The following is a 16,696-nucleotide window of genomic DNA, read 5'->3' on the forward strand; positions in this document are numbered from 1 at the left end:
AACACAGGGTCAGGAAAATGGTGCAAGCCTTGGATGAGGTAAACCTTTCCCATGGAAGCTGCCCACGTGCTGTGGGAAGCACCTGGGTCAGAGCTGCAGCCTGCCCCTTGCCTTCATTTCATATAGATTACCTGGGCTCTAGAAATCTCATGTCTTTAGGTTCTAAACCTTCTGTTATTTTAGTTTTAAAATGAGAGTGGGGGGAAGGCATGCCTGAGTGATACAACTAAAATGCAAAATTAACAAAACAATAGCTCAAAGATGTAACTAAATACAGTCACAGGGATTGGTGAAATCATGAGAGTTTCCAGATGCCTTAACGTAACAGCCCAGAGCTTGCTCTACTGGCAGATTACATCTGAGGAGTGAAATCCTCAGTCCAGGCTTATTCAGCTAAACTCCAGTGAGCTAAAGAGAATTTTCCCCTAAGTAAAAAACATTTGATAATTGGATTTTAAAACATTTTAAGTATGGGACAGAAGGATTAAAGCAAAGTCCCTAAAGCCTTCTGAAATTAAGAATAAGGAAAAAGATCTAAAGAAATAAAGAGACAGAGGAAAGTTCAGAATAAAGTAGCTTTGTACTCCTATGCCGTGAGAAGCTTTATATGGCTCTGGTATTTCTTGCCCACTCACCTCTGGTCAGATACATAAGCTTAAGCTTCTTGCAGCGGTCTTCCCTCAAGGGGAAAGGAACATTCCCACAAGAAAACACAAGTTAGCTACACAATCCAAGTCTGTACACACCTCAAGGTTGGTTTGGTTTGGCTTTGCTTCCTTTGTGAATGAGAATAAACTACCCACTGGAATATGCAATAAAATCTTCTACTTGACTGGGGGGAGAAAATCCCACATAATGAAATTGAAACGCAACAGAGATAAGACAGGCAGGCCTGTATGTGTGACTCAATTCTTTGCAGCCCTAGCAGGAAAGGACAAGATATAAGCATTTTAAATCTAGCATCACTATGTGTGCTTGTATAATGTGTTATTGTATAATGCACTTTTCTCTGATGCTCTGCAACAATGTCTTAAGCAATGGTGCTTGCAGAATGAAACAAAATTTAACATGTTCAAAACCCAAAATAAACCCCACAATCCTGCAAGACACTGCTCATGCAAGCAATTCTTTGAGACAGCCACTTTGGGACCCGAATATTAAATACTTAATAGTATGTAAACAACCATTGTTTTCCTATAAATACAACATAACAATGGCCTTGTTTTGCCAATGCAAGGCTTCAGACTTTTCCAAGACTGTTGTTGGGCCATGTGAAATCCAACAGTACCAGCTGATAAGAACTTCCCCTAAAGTCTATATACAGGGCATAATAAAAAGATAACATGAATTCAGTCTCTGGTTTCTCTTCTCCTCCTCAATCCCCAGACATTTTTGTTCTAGGTCTTAGCGACCACCCAAAACACAAAGGAAACTCAGTCAAAGCTGCTGACTCTTACTTGGTTTTGGCATCAAATTCATGTAAACCACAAATACCACCAAGTTTCAACATAAAACCAGACACTCTCTCAGACCTCCTCAAAAGATTCACAGCTCTGTGATGAATGTGGGCTGATGTTTGGGAAACCATGATACCAGATGAGCCTTTCTGTGACTTCATGCTTTGCTAGAGACAGCCAGTGTCACACCCTTTGAGACATCAAGTTTCACCATGCAGTGCTGGAAGGACATAAACATTACCATGGCTAGACCCACACCCTCATCCCTTACCATGTTTTCTCCTGTACATACTCACGTTTCCTCTGTTGATATAGACTGTGACTTGACCCTCATCTCTGATCTCAGAAAACATAGGTGCTCCGACCAGCAGGTCTGACAACCCATCAGAATTCAGATCAACTGCACATAAGGAGGAGCCAAAGTAAGAGCCCATCTGTAACCAAGTTGAGTCACAACAAAGCATTCAGTATCTGCCCACACACAGCAGGAAATTATATAGGCGTGGTTTTTGTTTGTTTTGATTATTCTTTTAATTTCACATGATGACTTGCTTCCTTATCACTCACAAGCACTTCTACAGAGAAAGCTTAGGGAATAATTCTGGCAGGAATTAAAAACACTGTACTGTAACGGTACATTAGCCTGGATGCTTTACCAACAGATAGAAGTTCTACCCTGGGGCACGCTTAAGTGAGACACTTAAGAGCCTTCTTAGACTAGCTTTCACTTGTCAAATGCTTAAAACTTGGAAGGGCTGAAATTATTTTCCCAAAACAGACCCGGCCAGTGATTACTCATGCCCAGTGCCAGACTTCCTTGAAGTTAGGCATCACAGATGATCTGGGGATACCTTAAAGAAACAATGAAAGGGAAAAAGAAAAATAGGCAAGAGACAGGGTATCCATTAAAACAGGCATCTAAAATTACCTCTTGATTATGCACTATCTTCCCCTGTTCTACTTGTATCTATTTGTACCAGACACCACCAAAAAGCAGTACTGGTTGTGGATCTTGATCACAGCCTTTCCTCTCATGTACAGGCAGGTGAGTTGACACAAAAACAAGACTTTGAATAAAAGCTTTTCAGTTAATACACAACAAACCCAAGCCACTTTCAATTTCCAATTATTATTGCTTGATAAACTTAATTGTTCAAAATTAAGAAATGCATTAATTTCATTCCATGATTTTTCATATGAGTGAACACTAAGTATCTCCTAACTGGCACCCACATTACAAATTTCAAAACACATTTAAACACAGAAAGGAAACCAAAAGCCAGAATGATATTTCACCCTTATATCATTCACTTCTGCTAAGGTAACACAAGGCACACTCTTTGAAATCAACCACAAACCACAGTCCCAAAATCAAAAGCAGCTTCCACAGGAAAATGGGAAAGATCCCACTTCTTGTTTGAAATTGAGAGTTGTTTATAAAGTAGAAAAAAGTAAGGTTAAAGAAATAATTACTTAGGTTAAAAAGAATTAATCACACTTCTTGAATGCTTTTACATTCCACATTGCAGATCTCTGATCCATTGTCTTCTACACCTTTATGTTTACATGCATGAGCCAGAGCTACTGGGCATGCTAGAAGATGGGCAGCAACAACTCTGTTCTATGCAGTCCATAAGATTTAAAAGTTGCTAAATATATAAAGCAGGGGTGAGTTAAGGATAGAATTTCAGTCTGTTAATTCAGATTTTTGTGCTCGTGTGGGTTTAAGGTCAGACCTCAAACATCATTTGATTCCAGTTATTTTGTAGTTTAAGTTCCCTTGTGGATTTTTGTTTATTTTTTTTAAATCTACTAAGATTTTAAAAGAAATTTCTCATGGGTAAGGAACAAAAGTTATGAAAAGCATTTCACTAGGTATTCAGGCAGCTTTCAGGGAAAGGCTATCATTTACTGGATGGCACTATGGTATGTCTGCAGCGTGGGTGAGTTCAGTGCTATGAGAACCTGAAGTTTGCACACTTCTTACATTTGTAACAAGGCACAGCATTTTCTTTTTTCATGTCTGCATGAAAGTACCTAGTTCAGCCTCCATCAATAAAAATGGAAGGAAGAAACTGGCCTGATGTTAATGTCTGTCTAACAAGAATGTCAGAGTAATGAACTTTCACACCACTGGGAAGGACGCAGCAATTAGTGGGAGCTCATTTCCGGACAGTGCTCAGTGCTGAGCACATCTGGTTATATTTCTACCACAAAACAAAATAAACAAAAAAACCCCAAACACACAAAGAAAAGATGATTTAACATAGCATTCTCTTTACAATAAAATTCTCACTTGGATTTTAGAAAATTTGTGGAGGAAGATGCTAATAGGGAAGGAGAAGATGACAGCCTAGAAGTACTCAAAGGATATAAATTCTTGATTAGTTAAGTTACATGTAAGAATAAAGCAATTAAATTGAAAAGGGAAAGTTTTTGGCCAAGACCTGGAAACTTCCTGACAGTTCTGTTTATTAGGATGAGGAATAGTTCTCCAGGAGCACATCCTTAGGGACATATCAGACTGCTCAGGAAAAGAAACTAACAGGAAGCTATCAAACACAGGAGATGCCCTGGATGAACTGGAAAGTCTTTCCCTTTCAAGATGCCTGTAATTCTGTTAGTGCAGAAAGAGCCGAATTTTGAAGAGGCCCTAAAACACAAATCAAACCACCCACATACACATTCCTGCAGTTTTCCCCTATTCCAGGCAAGTTTTTAAAGACCGTAGCTGTGTCTTGCCGGGAAAAAAAATAACAAAATATGGTAACTCTCCCAGCTTGAGGATACAGTCAAACACTTTGGGTCCTTCTGAGAGTGGCAGGTTTTCCTAGAGCCAAGAGCCACTGGTAACCTTTTACATCTGTGTTTCCATTCCTTCCAGAAGAACACAGGCAATCCCAGATAAGGGGTATCATTTCCTCATTGAGTTATTCCTAAGTAAGACATCCTTCTGTTGTTACCTATAGTTAGATGTACTGTCCCCCTTCACTTCCCCTGCAACACAGCTCCAGCAAGACCCCAAATGAAGAACAGAAACTGTTCCCTAAACACAACACCACACAAGGTGAGCTGGATCTCACTAGCATTCACTAAATTTCATGGAGGGGGAGGACAGTTTAGCTTTAAGACAGCAGTCCTAACAGCAAAATGCAGGACTGATTTATGGTGGGACGGGGGGAATTACCATCTGTCAAGTCAATGAAGCTGCTCCTCCACAAAACAGCACAACCCCTTATCACAGCAGGACACAGAAAAAGACTGGGGCTTTGTGTACTAAACTAAACTCCAGGTTACCCACATCTCCCAGTAACATCTACTAAGAGAAAATCTCTGCATTTAGGCTTATCTGGTGTTTCATTTCTCAGAGGTGCTCCTACAATCGTATATGACTAAAGAGAACCACTATCACAATTTTCAGCAAGACCTTTTATTTCAATCACATGGGCATTGAGCAGACACTGCAGTCATGACTGCTATGGAAGAGAGGGCATACAGCTGATCTGTACAACACATTCAGCTCTTCTGGGAGTAGAAGAAGAAACAGAATTTGCTTTATAACTTATGAAGGAGTGGAATGAAAATGATGCTCTGAGATGACTGACATTATTTCTCCTCTCTCTACTTCTTAATAGAAAACACACAAATATAAATGCTCACCTTTTTTCCTGAAGCCTGAAAAATCTTTATTAGAGAGCCTGATCGTCTGTCTGTTCTGAAAATATAAACCTGAAAGGCAAAAAAAGAAAAAAGTTAACCAATACTAACTACGCAGTACATAATGGTACAGCACTGGTCCTTTTAAATAATACCTAAATCATGATCACAGCCATGGCTGTTGCCAAGATCCAGTTTCACAGCCATTTTATTTCTCAGTCTTCTTTTAAAAGACTGATAAAAGAGTTCCTCATTTTCTGGATGGATCTCAGGCTTTTTATCATAAGAAATGCTTCAATAGTATCTTGTCACCTACTTTTTATGGTATGCATGTGTGTATTGGTACATGTGTACATTTAAAACCATCTAGCAAAGCGACTTCCCAACTCTCAAAAAAAGTGGCATCAGGAGACTCCCTGGAAATGACTGAGAAGACATAACTCTGCTCCCCATCCCTTATCTAGCCTTCCCTTATCAAGGCCATGTGCCTGCATGTACTACACTGCAAACTTCACAATGCTTCAGCAAAGGTCAGAGTAGAAATCCCAATCAGACCACCCAAGGCATTTCCCCTGTTTCTGTCTGAAACAATTTGTAAATCTGAAAACTATTCATACATAGTCTACTCACTGCTCATTTCCACAGGACAAAATGTTTAATCAAGAATCCTCAGGGATAAAAGTATTGATACAAGTTCAGGACCAGATCTTGTACCAAAATTTAAGATGCAAAATGCATGGCTTGTAGAAAGGGATTCCCTTTGACAGAAAGGTTGGCTCACTTGGCTCAAAGTGTCAAAGCTTTGAGACTCCTCCAGCATTTGACAGGCTCCCTCCTTGCAGGTACTCACACAGTCTGCAGGACAGAGAATCCCTTACTTACAAGGCCACATGGCAGAGCCAAGCACTTGACATAGTTGAATATGTGGTGAGTTACTAATAGGTAGTGAGACAGAGTTCAAAGCTGTTTTCAGCAGAGATCACAGCACATATTTACAGTGAACGATTGCTCTATACATAGAGGACTCCATAGCTTTTGGAATGGCATGTTTAGCAGTAACATCACCTCGCAAGATGTCACAACTCCAAACCCAGTCTTAAATAATGACACTCCTGGTGACTTTGGAGAAATGACTCAGTCTCATTAGGGATCTTGGATTTACCTTCAGTGAAAAGATGCTAATCACTTTCTACCATGAAAGTGGAAAGGACTAGTTTTAGAGCATGTGGAAAGCACAACAGGATCGCTCAGTGCAATGTTCTGTACTCAGCTCCTCTCACTGCCCCTTTCCATGCGTTCCTACTATCTACATCCCATATGAAGGGAGAATAACGGGAGCTTTTGCAACTAGGGCAGTGATCTTTAAACCACAGGGCCAGCTGCTTTCTCATGGATCTCATGTTAGCAGCTGGGTTTTTTCCCCCCTCCTAGAACAGAAATTAAATTTGCTCCATGGAGAAAACAGGTTGAAAGGAAAATGCATTGCAGCAGCTATAACAGAACACCTGGGACAAGGAAACTATGTCTTTCCCATGCATATGTCCTCTCAGCAGCAACGGTGCTGCTACTATATCTCCCAGTCCTAGTCACACCAGATCAGGTATATGTACCAAGTTCATCCTCTACTTTATCCCACTTTCCCCACTTGTAGCCTCTGCTACCCCCAGAGGAATGGTTACTACAAAAATCACCTGCCTAAACAAGATAGTGTCGATAGTGTTCCTGGTAGTGAAGACCTCTCATTTGTTATGACTCAGCTACAACTCATGTCACTGTAGAGCAGGAGAGCCAGAGAGAGGAAGATGAAAGGGGATTGCAGAAGACCTTTACTCAAGCAAATGGTGGCAGCAGGTCCCAAACAGATCGGATTTTGAAGGAAGAGGCCCAAAAGCAGAACCTTTATAATGCTTCCTTCCCTCTCCTCACTCCCACTTCTCCGCCTTTGGTTTAGAAGAGTATAAGGAGTTGTAGTGCTCACCCCCAACCACTTTCCCCAATAACAGTCAAATACTCAGCACAGGAACACCAGACATGCCTAATTGCCATTACCATCTAGCCATTCACTTGCTTACATATTTGGAACACTGAACATATGTATGCCTACAGGAAACCCTATTTTTTCCTTCCTTCTCAAGACACTATCACCAAGATTTCTAAGTACAGCTGGCAAAAACTCAGATTCTAATCCACTAAACATCAATGTGTTATGAAGTTTTAAAAATCGCATCAAATCACCTAGTAAGTAGCTTTTCATGCTATTAGAGATGCTACCCTGAAGCAAATACTGAAACAGTCAAATGTATGAAGAAAACAAGCAGAAGACAAACTCTTCTACGAGTTTTTTCATTTCTAGGAAAGCTTTAAGTGAAACCTAAATGTCACAAATCCTAAACAAAAGCAATGTGAAAGAAATATTGTCTATGTCTCAATAAAATAGGTATTGTAAGGATTGGGTAGGAAGGAGAGGAAAGAGGGGTGAAGGATGCGAGGTACCAGGAGGGACAAGTTGAGAATATTTGACGACTTCATCAAACTATGTCACCTCTTTCCTGGCTCAGTGCTCCAAAACTACCCTGCAGACAAACTCTTGACTTCTCAGACATGTTGGAACTTCATCAGTATTAAGTTTTTTGCCCTTTTGCATCCAACCATATTATAGTTTGACAAAGAGACACACCTTTCCAATGCCTCCATCCTGGGGAGCTCCTCCTACGATGTCAGTGGTAGTCAGCTGAGAGAAATGACCTGCAGTCACTGCATATCCTGAGTGGGAGAGGAAATAAATGAGTACATAACCATCAAAGGGAAGTGCCTGAGAAATGGGTCAGCCAGCTGAATCACACTCATTGGGTTTCACTGCTCCTGGGCTGCACACAGTCAGCAATTAACAACCACTCTGCTCAGAATGTGCCAATACTCTACTCAAAAGCTCCCGGCGGCAGGAAGTGACAGTACACCCTCTAGTACTCTTCCAAAAGCTGAGAGAAGAAAGCTGTGTGTGTGGAGATGGGCAAGGGACAAACAAAGCTGGTACTGGGACCAGTTTGCTAACTCTGAGTCAAGAAAGGGAAGCAGTGAAATAGGAACAGGCACACACACAGAAAAGAGGCCACACTGCCACAGAGAAAGTGTCGTGGCAAAGAGCAACAGTCCCACATGAACCAGACAGAAGTGTCCTCCTTTGGCTAAAATTCTGTTCCGTTTTGGTCAGGGATAGACCAGAGGACAGTAAGCAAAGAGGTCAGGGAAGTTAACAGCTTAAAAAGATTTTTGTTTAGGCAAAAAGAAAAATGGGAGGGTTGATCAAAGAAAAAAAAAGAGTGTATTTGAAAGAAGATCAAAGATTCAGCTTTACTTGATATATTAAAATGACATAGTAACTAAAGATGAGTAGAGCAACTTTCCTTCTAAGGCTCTTTTGTATTTGCCTTGCTCTTCTGCTCTAAATTAGGAGGCTCTTGTCTCCATGTTAAACCCTATAATTCAAGTCTATCAGTGGCAAAACATATTTATGTCCACAAACAGATAAACATACAACTCTCATTTAGCCATCACCAAGCAGTATCTTCCAAGTGGTATTTTTTTTAAAGACTACAGGTTAAAGGGAAAATGAAAGGTCAGTGCAAGACTTTAGTCAAACAGTACCAAATTGTTTGTAAACAGTACGAAACTGTTTGAAATGCTTTCTAGGTCTCAGTCTTAGGCACTGCACATTATTAGGTAGCCTTTAAATTAAGTATTAATTAGCTGGTTTTAGAGAGAGTAAAACCAATTGAGTTAAAGATGTACCTATAGCAAATCCTTTCACAACCTCCTTCTGTTACCAATGACTCATTTATGTAGCTATTTCTGTTGAAATAAATTTATATCTCCAATGCACATTCTATAATTAGGTGTTGTGCCCATTTTAAAGGCGGTTGTAAGCAGACATACAGTCTAACTATTGACAAACAATTTGCCCAGCACAGGGCAAAGGCAGGAATGTAAAGAAGCCCACTACCATCCAACATGTTTTTCAGTTGAAATGCCTTTTCTATATTAGTCAAAAAGGTTATAGCCAAGTTGGTTGGTTGTTTTTTCTAAAACAACAGGGGAAAAAAAAGGAATAATCTGGTTGTTTATTTGCTTCTATTTCTTTCCAGGCAAGTAACACTTTTCATTCAGATGTTGTTCCTTTCAAACTTCTCAGAAAAATACATTATCATAAAAAAAAATCAGTATCAACTTTATACAATCAAAGCCTTGAAATATGTACAATTGCTTCTCACAGTGAGCACCAGAAAACTGCTTACCAAGGTATGTGTACCTCCTGGCTATCACAGCATCATCATTCAGCTTGTAATATGTGTTGTCAGTGAGATTCAGTACTTTGACAGTTCCTGTCCAATAGTAAGATCCTGGTGCCCCCATAATGACCAGCTCCTACAACAGGAAAAACAGAAGGGTGTGGAGGAAAGGATCAGGAGACAAAACCAATCAAACTGGACAGAAATTCATGCTTTACACATGAATGGAGAAGGGACAGAATATTTACTTAAAACACCAAATATAAGTCCATCTGTAACAATCTCCATTTCGTGTGCATGTAGAGTATCCTTGGAGGTCACTGTATACACCCTAGAAACACATTGTCTCCCCTTTTATGGTCCCTCTGCTCAGCTGTTCCGCTGCAATAGAAGAGCCTCCTCAGCCTTGTTAACCATCAAAGTTGCCCCTGCTAACTTAGTTCTCCCTAAAATCTCTCCACCTGCTGCCTTTTGCAAACATCCTTCAGAAGACCCAAAGACCTTCACCCAGTGACAGAAGCACCCCAGCCCACCCAGATCCACTACTCAACTACAGATCATGCCTCAATGCTGGCTGATGTGCTATACCAACCATGCTGGATGCAGCACAAAAGCTTTTGATTTTACAACTATAAAGCTAAAGAGCTGCCATGCACTTAACAAGTACAGGGTGTGTTATGTCACAGTTGATACATTTTGCCTTGCTCCATCATCAGCTACACTTTGGTCTTCAAGAGACAGCCTGGCTATAGAATCATCATAGAATTATAGTGTGGCTTGGGTTCATTACACAAACCCAGCATGATTGAACATTTTAAAAAACATAGAAATCTGGCAAATCTTGATCCAGCATCCAAAGGTAGATGCTCATGGATAATGCTTTTGAGTCAAAATACACTTGCATGCAAGAGAGATTCAGAAAATGTTGCCCCAAAGCATCCAGTGTCCTTGTGGGGAAACCTTACTCCTGAATGTGGTTTTAAATACCTCCAACAAGGGACCAAATTAAGCCTAATGAGCATTAAGCCCAGGTAGGTTCTCTATCCCTGAAGAAGACGTGGACAGCTGCTTTGCCTCACATCTCCATTCAGTGCAAGGCCATGGGTGGACTCCATCCTTGGGGGAAAATGCTACCACATCCAGGACCCCTTCAGGTGACCAGTTCTAACTGGGAGGAGGAGATGTTAAACAAGGGACAGGACTGCAAACACAACCAAAGAGCAGGATTTGCTTAGAAATAGCTTTCTTGTTGTAAGGGGCCATGCCCTCGAGGTCAAGGGATCATTTACCGCCAGGAACAACTACAATCCATAGCGCTGAATATATGGTAGGGGATTGCCTGTTTGACCCAAAAAGCCATTTATCTGCATTTCCTGCTGCCATTAGGCTGAAGCAACAAAAGTTCAAACATAGCTTTTGAACTAGGGTAAGGAAGGAGGATTTAAGCATGGGAACAGAAACAGGCTGAAGAGAGCAGACAAGACAGGAAACAGCTGCTGCTGGTCGAACATCCAGTTACCAGACAGTGCCCCTGTGGCAACATTGCCTGCCATCCCAGTTTACTGAAGTGGCAGAAGGTGATTTCTGAGAAAGAAGACCTTTATTCTGTTTGTCTCAGCCTGGATAATACATTCTGCAGATCAGTGCATATATAATTAGGAGTACAGGTTCTTACAAAATATTTTTAAAAAACAAAAGAAACAAGAAAAAAAAAACAACCCTGAAACACTAACAAAAAATCTATCCATTCATCCTTAACATAACTAAAATGTGGCTAAGAGATTCCTCTCCAGGTAAGAATAGGGCCAAGTATTTAGAACAGCTCTGGAGCATATGTTTTCCCATGCTTTTTTTCCTCCCTCTTTTTGCAATAAAGAACTGTCGTGGGACTGAAAAAACAGTGCTCATCTTATGTATGCATATGTATGTGCATTATATTCACTCACACGTACACATACATAAACAAAAAGATTCAGGGAGGACTGTTTTACATCATCTCTTACAGTAAAGAGTTAATGACAGACACAGAAATAGCTCTATGCAAGTTTTGGGCCGTACGCAATAAGAATGTTCTCTGAGGATGTTTCCCAAAGTCAATTCATTAATTCTTGTCCACAGACCTGGAGACACACATAGACCTGTGTATGAACCCCTGGGCAGTCAGTGTGCGAGACGCAGGTGCCTGGGAAGCCAGACAAGGCAGGAGGGTGTTTGTTAGCTAGCAGGAAGGGACCATGCTCAGTGCTCAGCCCACTGTCCAAGTCGTGCTCAGGAATCTCCTCCTGGGGCATGCAGCAGGAGAGCTGCTCGCCAACCCCAACCCTTCCATGCATGTGCCCCTGCTCACCTCGGTGAAGAAGCCTGCAATCCCTGCCTGGCATGAACCGTGCTCCTCTCCATACTTCTTCTTGTACTCTGGATGGGAGAAGGGAAGAAGAAAAGCTGTGGTCATGCCTGGCATGGCACACACTCTCCACCTGAGCCATCTGCATCACTACACACAGAGAAGGGACACCAGCACATAGGGCTCCTGCCACCCATGTGCACCATGCAGCATACTTACTCATATCAGGGGATAAAGCAAGGGCCCAGCCAAGGAGACAGCCAAAGTGCTGCCTAGGGAGATGCAAAACAAGCAGTAACACAATAGCACGATAACAGCAGCATCATCACGCCAGTAAAAGTGCATCAGAAGGTGCTTCCATCCCTGGGAGACAGACCAGCACAGTTGGAAAGCAGGGAGCAAAAGCTGGTAGACATGCCTGTGCACCACCAACCCTGCACTAGGAGATTTAACATCCATTATTACCTCAGAAAAATAAAGTGATCTTCCCCTACAATGACAGTCACCAAAGCACCCAGAAATATTTCTAGTGGAGAGCTGCTACAGGATACCAGCCCCAGGAAGAAGACAGTGAGTGAGGACAGGGCACTGTGTTTCTGCATGATCAGACAACAGTCTCATTTGAGGGATGCTCACATGACCTGCTTTTCATGGACACTTGCTCAGAGCTCCCAGTTCACAGGGAACCAAAGCAGCATCCGATAGTTTTTGTTTCTGTATTTTCACAGAATCATAGAATCAACTGGCTTGGAAGATACCTCAAAGGTCATCAAGTCCAACCCTACCGTGGTTACTAGACCATAGCACTAAGTGCCATATCCAGTCTCATCTTGAAAACCTCCAGGGATGGTGAATTTGCATAGCAATTGTTTGCCCTGTCAAACCCGAGGAGTTTTTACTTTATCTTTTTGCAGAAGAGGAAAAAAAATATTTTTAGAAATACATTAAGTTCAGGGCAGTGGGGAGGAAAAAAGAAAACCACTTTCCAACCTGCCTTAAGCCAAATATTTTCAGTTTAGGAGCATTTGAAACTTAGAGCTGAATCAGAATCTTTGCAGTTTTTTTCCAGAGCACTATTTTCAACTGTGTACCATACTAATGAGTACCCAGCTTTAGCATATTACCACTTGCTGTATATTACAGTAATTCAGGTTCAAATAAAAATTTACCATGTAGCCTGATAATTGTGAAACTTCTTTGCTTGTTTGTTTAAAGCACCATTGACTCATTGATAAATGCTAAAAATGTTAATGAAATCCATGAGTGAATTGCTCCTTTAGAACCAAGCAAGTTCCTTTTGAGTTGCATTTTATCTTACTGAAGATCAAAAAGAATTAATTATACAAAGTGCTGCCTTCTTACAGAATTTTTTTAAAACATTGTATGCAGTTATACACACACACACACACACACATCATTCTCCCTTTTACATTACATATATTCTCTTCCTAACATCATAAAGATGTTCAGATTTTCAGGAATTTGCTGAGGTCATACCAGTTGTGCAGGTGAGGTTTAATTAGAGAGACTATGCAGAACAGAGACTTGATCCACAAATTACAGTCCAAATGTCTAATGCCAAGGTGGCATCCTGCCAAAGCAGATGTGTGTCCCAGGAGACCAAGAGGGCCAGAAGCACAGTTTACAATGATTCCACTAAGAACTGAAGCCCTTATTTGCTCATAGCTATTCATAACATGCTGGGGCTCTGAGCTGATAGCTCTCCACATATAGTGTTTCCAGAGCCAGGCAGTCCTTGCCTGAGGAAAAAATACTTTTTTTATTGACGTGAACATTTTTTCATTCAGAGAGCCAAGGAGAGGAGGCTTCTCCCTCCAGCACTTCCTGAAAAATAATTCTGTGCATGTCCTAAAGGCCCTGCCTTTGCTACAGCAGGATTCCCACTCCTGCATATGATGAAACGCAGAAATGCAATGAGGAAGGTCAAGGCCCATTTGGAATTAAATCTGGGCAAGGATAACAGGAAGGGCTTCTTCAAGTGCATCAGTAACAAATGGATACTAGGAAAAATGAATGCACATTACGAAATGGAACAGGAATCCTTTGCAACAGAGATTGCAGAGAAGGCTGAGATACTCAATGCTTCTTGGCTGCCCGTTTTGAATACTGGGGTGACATTTGCTTTCTTCCATTCCTCAGGCCTTCTTTGCTTCAGCCTTCACTGCCAAGGCCAGTGACATTTTACAAGTGGAAAAGGAAGCACAGAGGCCCAAACACCTCAAACACTGGGACTTTCAGCACAATACCACCCCTCATCATCATCCCACCTAACTCCTGTCTGCAGCAGTATACCCATACCCAAGCAGGGCTCCTTTCCACACATGCACCCATGGTCACAGCCAAGGGCAGCCACCCATCATGGATGGTCATGTCCCAGCATCACAAACTTCTGTTTCCTCCCTAGAGCATGTCTGCCTCTCCTAAACAATAGATGAGCCCAAAAGGGATGAAAACCAAGATTAATTCCACATCCTCTCCACTTCAGTGCACAGTAGTGACATCTGTCACTCATACAACACAGCCATCTATCCATCCATGCCTGCAGTGAAATGATAAACCAGACAGAAACAGTGCGGTTACTGTATCAGCTCACAGCTCCTACACACCTGAATAGCAATCTTTGCATGAAGTTTAGAGTCATTACCTTCTGTTAGCTCCAGGCAGTAACTGCTGTCATGGACAGATTGATTGCTTTTACACTCCTTTGTCTGCCTGCAGACTACTGTGCACTCCTGATTACAGATTCTCCAAGCTATTAAACTGCTGCAGCAACAGCTGACAGCAAAGCAGTAAGATGAGACTGAGTCTGGAGGAGGTTGCTGCCTGTGTGATTTTGAAGATGTGTCATCAATAAACACATAAAGCAAAAGAGAAAGAAGATGGCAGTGATTTATAGCCATGATGATCTCAGGTTACAAGAGAAGTAAGGCTGAGGAAGAAATAACTAACAAAAAGACTATGCTTTGATGTGTGACGATTCTGATGGCAAATGCTCCTCAGCTTCTCTGAGCAAACCTCTCTGCAACTCACTAAGTAAACTTCAGTGCCACAACACAGGATAAGCTCCATTTAAGTGGACAGTTACAGTAAACTATCATTTGCACTGAAAGCCTTTTCGTTCCAGTCTTACAGTACTTCACTACTCTCGGAAGAAAGAGCAGTAATCTTTCTGACATTGTGATATTGAGTTTCCACCACAAAGCAGGGATGTTTTTGACAGCTCCTAGAAAACCAAATGTGGTTTAGACCCTGTGTGATGACTTACTTATCCCTCTGGAGGCAAGGCATGTGAGCATGTGTTTTCCCCTTACTTACTAACCAAAGAAACTATCAGTCTTTCCCACCTCCACTACCAATTCTTACCACAGAGGAGTAGAAAACCATTCCAGCTCTCCCCATCATCTGGACTGCTTCTCACAGTACACACAGCCACCCTTCTTCGCAAACTAAATGCATCAGAGGATTGAAAAGGCAGCTCCCTTTTTTGGAAAGTCATTAAAACTATGGGAAAAATAACCAACTGAAAACATTGCCTGGAAAACTGTGGCTTCATATGTCAGCTATGCCACAAAGGACATCCAGCTCATATAAACCAGATTAGTTCCTACTCAGAGAGATTGCATTTAACTATTAGGCTTGCTGTTGTTCTCATTACCTCTCAATCACTTCCAGATTTATGTCATCCCTTTCAGGGAAGCCAGACAAGAATAAGATGGATTGAGCCTTCGATGCCATTACACCATTACCATCTAGTCAGGAAATTTCCATTTCCACCATGGATGGAGACATGTGCACCCAGCTGACCTGCACCCTTTGCCAGTTAGGGTTTATCACCTAGGCTGCACTAACAATGGGGCTTCTGAAGGTGAGTGTGCTACTGTCTACACCTATTGGCACATAGAAAGACCCAGAGAAGGCTGAGACACTGGAATCTCCTCAGGCAAAGGCACACATCCCGGTGGAAGGTTTGCAGCCACGAGTCTGGCAGCCTACCAGCAATGGCTGCAGTGGCTCTCAGTGTAGAAGCACTTCAGACTTGATGCTTTGGGTTGTTCCTCAGTGTCACTAGAGGAAAATTTCTTCTGCTCCTTCCAGAAAGCAAAGGAAAAAAGTTACAAGGATGACTGTGAACACAGCAAACCTTAAACAATGAATTCCTCTGCGTGACATACCACAGCTATCTTTCTCTTTGTGCATGTTTTATTGAAACTTAAAGATTAAGGAGCAAAGAAATGCAGCCATCCCTCATGACACTGATTTCATGTCTGATGGAGATGGGGGGGAAAAAATCAGTCCCAAGCTTCCAATTTTCACTTCATCATGCAGTGAAATTAAGCCAGCATCATAGTGCACCAACCCTGACAACTTTCCACTAGCTTCTCTGGTTACTAGGCCCACACATTTCTACTTTCTTGCAATTCCTGGCAAATATCCTGTTAAATTAGCAACAGTTTTGCTCCAAAGACATGACACACAGATAAACACAAGTGGTTCATCTCTTCCAGAAATCACCTCCCCACCACAGCTTCAGGTGAGCCACTTTTAAGGCAGTTCAGGAGCAGTGACAGAGGCTCAGAGGGAGCCCCAGCAGCATCTCCACACATGCACAATGACCATAAAGTTAATAACAGATGATTTGCAGTATATGATCTCAGTGTGAGGCCTTATCCTGATTTTGCTGACAGTAACAAGAAAAGATGGTGCTCACAACAGGAAGCCTTACATAGCTTACTCGTACTCTGCTGCACAGCAGCTGGCATGGTTGGGTCAAGACATGCAAAACTTCTCACATTTCAAATAATAACCAATTTAAGGGCTAAGAAATGCTCAGTGCACAAGTGCATGCCATCTCCAGAAGATGCATGGATTTGTCATGGCAGATTCCCAAGCAACGCCCAGAGGGAGGTGAGGAGTCACCTCAGAAGAAAGAG

The 16,696-nt window shown here is 41.8% G+C and overlaps 1 protein-coding gene across 1 annotated transcript in view; it reads right to left on the reverse strand.

The window, feature by feature from the left end:
• Window positions 1-16,696, reverse strand: part of ITGA9 (integrin, alpha 9) — a gene marked incomplete at both ends in the record, with an annotated part of 91,711 nt that overhangs the window by 66,613 nt on the left and 8,402 nt on the right. The window contains 5 exons of the mRNA XM_009073085.1: window positions 1,736-1,891; window positions 5,118-5,186; window positions 7,792-7,877; window positions 9,407-9,536; window positions 11,748-11,815. Coding sequence (XP_009071333.1) covers window positions 1,736-1,891; window positions 5,118-5,186; window positions 7,792-7,877; window positions 9,407-9,536; window positions 11,748-11,815 — 509 coding nt within the window. The remainder of the gene's footprint in view (window positions 1-1,735; window positions 1,892-5,117; window positions 5,187-7,791; window positions 7,878-9,406; window positions 9,537-11,747; window positions 11,816-16,696) is intronic.

This window comes from Acanthisitta chloris, unplaced genomic scaffold, assembly GCF_000695815.1.
Source record: "Acanthisitta chloris isolate BGI_N310 unplaced genomic scaffold, ASM69581v1 scaffold12404, whole genome shotgun sequence".
NCBI classification, from domain to species: domain Eukaryota; kingdom Metazoa; phylum Chordata; class Aves; order Passeriformes; family Acanthisittidae; genus Acanthisitta; species Acanthisitta chloris.